The sequence below is a fragment of the Lineus longissimus genome, chromosome 7 (assembly GCF_910592395.1).
Source record: "Lineus longissimus chromosome 7, tnLinLong1.2, whole genome shotgun sequence".
Lineage (NCBI taxonomy): Eukaryota > Metazoa > Nemertea > Pilidiophora > Heteronemertea > Lineidae > Lineus > Lineus longissimus.
The window spans coordinates 19,130,085-19,139,878 of NC_088314.1; the positions used below are offsets into that span (position 1 = coordinate 19,130,085).

The 9,794-nt window shown below is 41.7% G+C and overlaps 1 protein-coding gene across 2 annotated transcripts; it reads left to right on the forward strand.

Moving 5' to 3' along the window:
• The first annotated feature begins 352 nt into the window (after positions 1–352).
• LOC135491057 (transmembrane protein 209-like) lies at positions 353–6,908 on the forward strand. Of its 2 annotated transcripts, none has more exons than XM_064776700.1 (16): positions 353–425; positions 756–895; positions 1,274–1,332; positions 1,848–1,979; positions 2,183–2,430; positions 2,581–2,692; positions 3,133–3,219; positions 3,458–3,636; positions 3,887–3,949; positions 4,229–4,325; positions 4,629–4,754; positions 4,883–4,980; positions 5,370–5,484; positions 5,686–5,783; positions 6,066–6,136; positions 6,629–6,908. In XM_064776700.1, the coding sequence occupies exons 2-16, from the start codon at positions 759–761 to the stop codon at positions 6,687–6,689; spliced, it is 1,683 nt and encodes a 560-aa protein (XP_064632770.1). In that variant the 5' UTR covers positions 353–425; positions 756–758; the 3' UTR covers positions 6,690–6,908. The 2 variants fall into 2 exon arrangements, with proteins under 2 accessions (XP_064632770.1, XP_064632771.1); XM_064776701.1 differs by having other exon boundaries at positions 353–390.
• Positions 6,909–9,794: the final 2,886 nt, after the last annotated feature.

Below are 9,794 nucleotides of genomic sequence, written 5' to 3' on the forward strand. Positions count from 1 at the left end.
AAATTTTCCCCCCTTCCTACAATGGGGGACGAGTTATTCCATGAACCCCAAACATGGTACTGACGACCGTTGCCGATCACAGCTTTTCTTTATTCCAACCTATTGACATGACCAACACCGTTATAAGCAGTGCAAATTCTCACGGCATTACGCCCGTGTGGACGTTTCATGTGCGTACTATGTAGTGTGAATGGCCAACGGCAGGGGAGCCAGGAGCGGGCTCAGTACAAGAGCATCCCTCGTTGTAAGGAACGAAATCAGCGCCTCTAGTGTCAAGATTGGAACCAAGGTAACACGATGCATTAAAAAGGCTACCGCAATATGCAGTTTATCCTTCTCCCATCAGGTGGCCAAGTACTTCCGGTTTTGAAATTTCCTGCCTGGCTGAATGTAAATGGAATGAAAGCTTGTTTACTTGCAAAATTGTATTCAGTTTTGATTGATCGTTTGTATAAGACTATATCAAACAATGAAGAATAAATGTAGCGATTGCTTGATAAATTCCTATCGGCAATAATGGTTCACTTGTGGTTTGAAGTTCGATTGAAAATGCTTACAGTTTTACAGCACAGCCACAGGCCACAGGGTGTCTCAAAAGGATGTTACCCAATTTCCCAAACCTACCTAACCTAGCCAGTTTTGTGCTGTTAGGTTGGACGAGCTACAGGCTTGATTGCAGAATCCCTGACAAATGCTTCATAGAGAGGTGTCCAATTATTAATGAGAAATTATCTCTTTGACGTTTGTTTCTGCAGAAGATGAGTAACCTGGGTCCCAGGGCCAGTCCTGTGTTGGACCGAACGTTTAGGAGGAGGACGCTTTATGCCCAATCACGGTCTGCACTCTGGTGGGCGGCCATCAACATCTTGTTGGCAATCCTAGCTTATCTTGAAGTGTAAGTCTTAATAATCATTAGTCTTTTTAAAGGAATTGTGAGATTTTACCCACACTATTTTTGTGTTTGTGGTTATCATAGGTGTTGCGTTTTAATGTCAGAGTGGAAATTGATTCGAAATGGAGAATCATGTCATGTTTAGATTGGTTTTTGTTTTTAAAAAGTATTTTGGCCATCTCTAGTACTTGATCCGCAACTCATATCCAGAATATGCCAGTACTCTCTACAAGTAGGCCTGCAAGTAGAAAAAACTTTAAGACACCTTCTTCGAATTTCTTGGCTGATCTAAATGGCAAAAAATGTGCATCATTAATTCCTGATAACAGCTAATTGCTCTGGTTTGTATTTCCTAATGTGCGCCCCTCTTTTGTGTTTCAGATTCTTCCAAAGAGCAACCACCCACTTCCATCTCAGTCATCCAGTTTTCTGGTACACAGGTGAGTTCTTCCATCTTCTTCACCTTCTCCTGTTCCCGTTGCACTTTGAGACGTAAAACACATGTGATCTTATGCTTGCCCTGGCATGATCCAACAAGTCAAAAGGAACCACAGTTTTACGTCTCATTTGGAAGGATAAAGCACTTTCGGGTTCAGTGCCTTTCTCAAGGACACATAGCAGAAACAGTGGTGACCCTTTCCAGAGTTGAAACCAAGACATCCTGATGTTCCAACTTCCCACACGGATGAGTGAGTTGTCCCTTCAATGGCTACTCATGTATATGTAAGTACAGTAGAACCTCTCTTAGCGGACACCTCTCTGTTAAGGACACTAGTTTTGGTACCATGCAATTTGGTTGTTTCCATTTAATTTTACCTCTATCAAGGACAGCACTTGTCAGTCCTGAAGGTGTCCTTAATAGATAGGTTCTACTGTATATGTCCTTCATCAACAAAATGAATCAACAAAAAAATCACCATGATACATGTATTATCTTGAATGCTCTCAATTTCAGCATGTGTTTTGGCTGCCATATTTACCCTGAACATCATTGTGGATCTCTTGCGATATCTTGCTCCAGTTTTAATATCATCGCCAATAGAGGTCAGCGCAAAGCAGAAGAAACTGCTTGGAATCAAGGATGTAGGTAGGTTATGGTGCATACTGATGTGGTTTCTGCTTCGTGCCATTTACTGCCTCCCCTCCAAATGGAAAACAAATGTGACTATATTTTGTGTCAGTTTCAATGGTAACCCACCGGGTTGTGGTTGATCAGAGCAATGAGGAACCTGCACAACAAAACCTGCCAATGTGGTATTATAAATATTATTTGAAATATTCTGTTTACAGATATTGGTTTCAAAACTTTAACATCTGCAAGCCCTAGTAGACTGAACGAGAGCGCACCACAGACCCCCCTCTACTCCCCCTCCTCGCTCTATTCCAACCAGTCGATGCATTCCAGTCTCTCGTGCTCGCCGGGTCAAGGGCACTCGCCCAACTCATCACTATCGTACATCCAGTCGCCGTCATATCACAGTCGGTCTCAGTCTCTTTTGAATCAGACTCAGAGTCCGGCCTTCTCATCATTTAGTCAGGTAAGAATAAAATCGTCAGAATAATAAAAAATAATGCTGGCTGTGCGAAACACGCTTTAACGCAGTCGATGATGCAAACAAAATCTTGATAATAGTTGATTCAAAGTTCTGAATACTTATTACCTCATCACTGAAAAAATTCCTTTCCAGACCGGTGTGAGTAGCCCTGGCACACCCTATGCCTCACCGCTCTTCAGAGATTCCATGGATGGCAGTGGTCTGAGATCAAGACTCCGAGTCCCTTCTCCGAAGAGCTCACCATGTAAGTTTGAACATTTTCATTTCCATCCAAAATGCCTCAAAATTTTGTCGAGTTCTGTTTGAACATCTTCTTCTTCTTCTTTAGTGTTTGCTCTCCACTTGGGAGTTGTTTTTCTCCAGGGAGTATTCCTCTTCCAAGGCTGGTGGAGCGTTTGAACATGTCACTACAGTTATGCAGCAATGGGTCTAGTGACTCAGTCTTTGGGTAGAGGTAGAGCCCACACACCTACTCATGTTTCTTCCTTGGTGGGGTCTTTTCTTGCCCTGAAATTGACATCAGATGCAATAGGAACCTCAGTTTTACGTCTCATTCGAAGGACTCTAAAGAGACAAGAATTTTAGTTCATTGAGCCACGCCAGTTGATCCCAATTTAAATTCCTTGAGTTTCGATACCAACAATGTGCATTTTCATTTTGAAGATAGTTTTCTTTCTGTTTCAGTGGATAATAGTGACTGTGTGACAGACCTTGGGACGTTGAATCAGTTCTTGAAAGAACAAGAAGAGAAGGAATACAAGAATCAGATCGGTAGGAAATTCTGCCAATATATTGATGCAATTTTAATGTTTACTTTGGCAGCTGGGCTGACTGACTGATCCCCCATCCTCATCTTCGGATCCATGCCAAGAAAAATTGACTCTTAACAAGTGCAAATCTGCCATCAATGACATCATTAAGGCTATTTGCTGTCTTGTCAAGCATGATGCTGGCCCACTATTTCATCACAGTCGTTATCTATAATTTTCAATGACATTGTTGTTTTCAGGTAGTGCCGACATGTCACAATCGGGGAGCCCATCATTCTGGGCCTACAATCGCTCTGTCACCGATTACACGTCTGGGTTGAGGAATTACCAATATCAGATAGCGTGTCGAACGCCTCAGTCCATCTCCTCCAGGAATGACGATGATCCTGATGACCCGGCGACATACCATGCTGATGAAGTGAGCACCCTGTAGAGTGTCAAGATTTTCAATAGCTTTTATAGTTTTCCCTGAGGCAGTCCTGCAGTTTCCAAAAAAAGGTTAAATTGGTGAAAAGTATAGTACAGTGCTGTACCATATATGAAATTTGCTGCGACGGAAGGTGTGATGGAATATCATAAAATCAAACATTTGGCCCTTCATTTAGGAACTTTTACTTCAAATAAGGCCATGTGGTTGTGGTAAGACCTCATTTCCACTCTATCTTCAGGTGTGGCTGAAAGCTGGAGTTCACCCAGACGACTTGGAACTCTGGATAGAACATCTTAGGAAGGTGAGTGCTTGTTAAAGTCAATCTTGTTAACTCATTACTGGCATTGTGACCTTATAGGATTTTTGCCAGAGGTATGGAGTCCACTATAGACTACTGTCAACCTGTGTGAGATCTTTACTTGCCCTGGCATAGACACTCGGGTACAAGGGACCACAACTCTGCATCTAATCAGACAGACTTTGTAGTCTCCCTACATTGTATTCATATCTTGTGTTGTGAAGAGCCAGGGATTTTACTTCCTTGAAAGCCACGCCGGTTCATCCTGATGATCTCTTGCAGTGGTTGAGTCAGACGATTGTCCATCGCCTAGCCAAGGAGATTATCCGCGTCAATGCCCACCTGAGGAAGCTGGGATGTGAGGACATGGAGATTGGGGGTGAGCTATCGATCTTATATCCTTGAATGTTTGACTATAAAGCACTATCTGAGCACTTGCTTTCATTATTTGCGGTACCTTAGCAAAAACGTTTAGACACCGAGGGCAATGGCATAGAGGGCAGTCTGTTGAAGGAGGTGGTACGAAAATATATTCTTCATGGAAATTGACAATTACCGAAGTGTACCACCTCAAATGCTCTTGTCTATTTCCAGTTAGTCTTCAGTTCTTAAGAGGGAAATGGTGTGATTCAAATAAATTCTTTTCTTTCCTCATAGAAAATTGCTCTTTGCTCTTTTTCAGAGGTGAGCATCGCGACGTTGAAGCAGATAGCTGTTACCAAAAGTCAGCACCTTCCCACATTGAACAGCATCATCCCATATCTGGACCTTGGATCGAATCAGGAATATCTTGTTGCTAGAATCAAAGGTATGGAAAATTTTCTTGTGACCTATGCTCCACTTGGAGTAACAATGTTGCACTGTAACATCAAGCAAGTCATGGAGTCTTCTTCAAGGCAATAAAGCTCATGTCTATTCTTTCTATTCTCATTACAGAGCTTGGTAAAGGAGGATGTATGAGTGACTTCAACTGGAATGGTGGCATGGACTATAAGGGCAAACAGTGGGCTGAACATTTGCCCACTGATGCTGCAGTAAGTTTTAAAGATGTGCATCTCTAACCCTGTAAGCTGTAGTCTTAAACAGGATCTCTAGTTTCTAGGTTCCTTGAGTAATTCTGTAGTTTTTGGTTCAGCCCTGAGTGTAAAACAAGTGTGCATTCAATAATGTATATATCTTTGAACACCTGCAATTCCTCACTCATACAGATTTGTTATGCAATGGTTATAAATCTACCTGAAACAATGAGTTACTTCGACAAGGCTATTTTAGTAGATGTACCGCTATTTTAACGATAAAGGACAGAACTTTCTATTGTTACTTCACGACCCAGTATTTGAATTGATAGATGATGTCACACTCAGTGAACTAACAACTGGAGAACATTTCTCGGGTGCGCAATTAAAAATTTATCTCTTTGCAGATTGTGATGCATGCCTTCTGTACCTACCTCGATTCTCGGTTGCCCCCTCATCCCAAGTATCCTGATGGGAAGACGTTCACCAGTCAACATTTCCTTAAAGCTCCTGATAAACCTAGTGAGTGTCATATCAATTCCATCACCAGAAGCACTCACTGAGAACTGGGTGGATTAATCCACGTCCGTGGGTTGTACTGATCACAGCTCATTGCTACTTGAATAGAGGCAGAGGTATCATTTATGATTTTCTGGTAAACGTATTGGCTTCCTAGTTGTTGTTTTTTTGTTCATTTTATGTTTTCACTCGTTTTATTTGCAGATATTAAGAAGAAGGACAACATGTTGATTTTCCAATCCAAGGTGAACCCACCACATTATAAATGTGTCATAACAGATGACATCTGGGATCTACAAAAGGTAGGTGAACTTCTAGTGTCGCCATGAGTGGGTCACTGCTTATACAAAGGTACTGTGTAACTGGGTCTTCAGTTAATGAAGAGTTGGGTCCAGATCTTAAAAATCGTTTTGCAAAGTGATTGTCCAAAGATTATTAGGGTGATAATCCTTCATTGGGACATAAAACCAACCTAACCCTTTTCCTGGCTATACCTTATGCATGTACCTGATACCAATGCCAGGGCAGGGGAAGCAAATGATCTTGATAAATAGAAATAAATCAACTGCTTTTCATCTTTCCAGGGGAGAAACAATATGTTCCAAGCAATATTGCTTTTCTTACATCATGTCAAGAAGGACCATGGCATGCTCGGGTATGTAGTAAAATCATAATTGTCTGTCATCAAGTTCATTAGGGCTGCTAAAAGTAAATTTAGATATTCCATGTGCATGTAGAGCTTGATGTACCCCGGTAATGCAAGGTTATGGAGTCAAGACCAAGTTGGTGGTCTTTGGTTGTCTTATCAAGACTGCTCAGGTAGACTCTTCTCTAAATACAGACCAGAATCCAAGGTGCCAGCCGAGGTTTTTGGACATAATTTTTGGCCTGCTCAAGCAGTCTTGGATAGACAGCAAGGTTCTAATTTCTATTCTAAATGGCTTCAAACTATTGTATTGTATTTTCCATGAGAAACACTGATATCTGATGACCATTCAGCATGTCTGGTGTGGTACATGTGGTGGGATAAGCAAAGGTTAGGTTCAAATCATCATTGAGGGAGCAGTGGAGCTGGGACAACTTGGCAATACGACTGTCCCAATGGACTCTACCTCCATTGCTAATTTTCTGTGATATTCTTTTTTAGACGAGTCAACTTGGGGCTTTCTGGAATCAATATACTATGGGTGCTGGAGAAGAAATACTGAAGTGAGGAAGACATCGGAATCGTGCATTTAATGAAGAGACAAAATTGAGACTATTCTGATGCGCAGAAACAGGCATAATCATGTGTGAAGTTTGTGTATTTGCTTGCATAGGAAAACACTTGATGTGAAGATCAACAGCTACAATCGATGTCCTCTGAATAATTTTTGGTATAGATAGAAGCCTTTCTAAACTGCCTTTTATTTTGTAATAAATGTATTGATGAGAAAATTTGTCTTCTTAGATCAGTATGGTTTGAGGTTTTGGAATTTAAGAGCTGGGGTTCCTCAGTTGTCTCATCAAAAGCACTCATTGAGACACCAATTGGATCATTGGATGCAGGGTTGGCGCGCCCGTTCACATTTTCTGCACATGAGTGGCGAATGTAAAACAATGTCTGGCTAAAAATTTTGCGAATTCAATTTGAATTGCCATGATTTGGCGAGAGAGTAATAGTGTTGTGCGAAAATTGGTCAAAGTCTATCAAAAAGATCCACTTCCACATCAAATGCACCAAGGAACGATCGTTAGTCAGTCAAACTTTATCATTTTGCGGGCGGCCGCGCTATCACACGTGGTTGCTATCGTCTGCATTGTAGTTCTACCCGTTGCCACTACAGTGATTTTGCTGGCGCTGCTGGTCGCCTTACGCATACATTATCGGCTGGTTTCCCGCTCGCTTCGTTGCCATGGAGTCTCCGGTCACATGTTCCTCGAATCGTTCGTTGATTTGCTAGTTTCAGTACTGGCGGGCTGCCATTCTCGCACTTCTCGCACATGTTACTGTGGGCTGGGTCGGTCCCAAGATGGACAAACGATCGGCAATGGCCAGAGCCGACTCAATATGGCTAAAAGTGACAGCCACTTGGCTTAAAAGTGGTAGGAGGAAAAGATTCACAGAGCCAACCCTGGGATGTGACAGGATAAACCACCCAGAAGCAAGGGGACTATTGGCAGGGCCTAGGTCCAGTTGGCAAACACAAGACAGCAATACGCTGTCCCTTTTAGTATTGGCATAGACTTGTCACAGATTGAGAGAGACACATTCTTGAAAGAAAGACAAAAAGATTCCCATGGCATTCAAACGTCCCCGATGTCTAACCAAGTATGGGTTGTATGGGGTACAACCCTGTCTCCTAAGTATTAGACAGGAATGCTACAGACTGTCGCATGTCTTGAGAGAACAGCACAAAAATATGGCATTGGAGACATTTCTGTTGTATCCCATCCCTACCCAAGTAAGGCCTGTATGTGGTACTACCCTGTTCCTTATGAGTATTGGATTAGATATGCCACAGGTGACAGCAAGTCCATCAGTTGAAGAGCAAATTCTGGCCTCCCAGTGCCGGTGGCTATTCTCTGGTCACACTGGCGATCTGATAACCAGCTGGGAGAGTGTTTGTAGCAGTCACCATCTTCTGACTTGGAAGCTGGCATAACAGGATGTGGTACTACCTATCCCACAAGTACAGAATAGGAGACACCGGCCAATGTTCTTGTAATACCGGACCGATGACAGCGATCTGTGTGCTGAAGGACTGCCCTCTGCACAAAGCCCACTGACAAGAAATCTGGCCAAATGGTGCCAACATGCAGGATAAACTGTAAGGCGACTGGGTGGAATTGCGCGGAGAACAACTGAGTACATCCAACAGCAGGATTGACTGTACGAAGAAGAAGAGACATGTTGTGACAATGTCCTCAAGAGCTTTCTGATGATGTTTAGCACAATGGCATGTTCGGTTTCAAACCTGTGATATTCAGATTGCAAGTCATACACTGGTTAAGCAACCCAACTACACTTTAAGATCTTCATATGGTTTGCTTTTTGACCAGCCAAGGGCTAGGTTGGTGACCTTTGGAGACAGAGCCTTTTCATGCGTCACTCCCAAGCTGTGGAACCGACTGCCAATCAGCTTACAACACTGACCAGCCCCCGTCTTCGTGGATCACTTAAAAATCTATCTCTTTGCAAAGTGTCACTGATCACTTTAGTGAGTACTGGCACTATAAACACTCATTTTGATTTGATACACATACATGTACGCCTGTAATGCCTCAGTTATGTACATATCCAAGTACAGGGTCCTTCCTCTGTCGTTGTTTGAAGATGATTCACAGATCCACTAATTAGGACGAGACTTTTAAACTGAGGACGTCCTCGGTTTGCAGTCAGTCCTTCCTTTAATGGTGATGTCCTTGGTCCACACCATTTACACAATGAAACAAAAGATTATATATATATATATATATATATATCATCAATAAGCTTTTATTGCTTTCGCTGGAAATTTCCCGTATAAATATGAAATCATTCAAAATAGACAACTCCACCAACAAATCCCTGACGATTTGTAAAATTACATGCAAAAAGATTGAACAATGAATTTCTAGTACTACATGATGGGGGTTGATAGTAAAAATTCACAATTTTACATCAGGTTTCTGATGTCTGATGATTATGAATGAAATTCCTACGTAGGATGTTTATTCTAATGAACCAAATGCCAACATGACATGACTGATACCTTGAAGGTGACATGATTAAATGACAGTGATGAGTGGAGATGACAATAGACAATAAAGTCTTTGGGTTGTCTTCACTCGGGTAACTTACTTCAATGTTTATAGTCCAAGTAATAGATTTGTTATATAGGGGTGCATACCATGTTTGGCAAGTCTAGGGAAAGCCAATTCAACTTTATTCAGGGGCATAACCTTATCTGCAGATCCACTCATCAAGAGAAAGAAGCCCATCCCAGGACTAGTAATCGTTTTACAGATTTTACTCCAAATATCGAGGATAACTTGTGTTCTTCAAAACTGAAACTCTATATCATTGGGAAAGACTAACTCAGCAGGTCAAAATCTCTAATAGGAGAATTTTCAAAATAATACATACATGTATTGCATATACTTAATTCAAATGCTAAAATACTCTGTGCGTAAATAAAATATGCAATCTTATACAAAGAAACAGCAGTCCAGATATTACATAGAATATATTATGTACAGATGAACGGGTGAATCTGATCACAAGCTGGTGTTGGGCGGAACTAATTTGTTACCTTCGAATGTCTTTTTCAAAGGTCACAATTGGCCCCATA

Bases quoted from the DNA above. Each gene is read 5' to 3' on its own strand.
- LOC135491057 (XM_064776700.1), top strand. From the start codon at position 759: ATGAGTAACCTGGGTCCCAGGGCCAGTCCTGTGTTGGACCGAACGTTT. The intron at 2,431-2,580 runs GTAAGAATAAAA...ATTCCTTTCCAG, and splicing joins CCTTCTCATCATTTAGTCAG to ACCGGTGTGAGTAGCCCTGG. The intron at 2,693-3,132 runs GTAAGTTTGAAC...TTTCTGTTTCAG, and splicing joins TTCTCCGAAGAGCTCACCAT to TGGATAATAGTGACTGTGTG.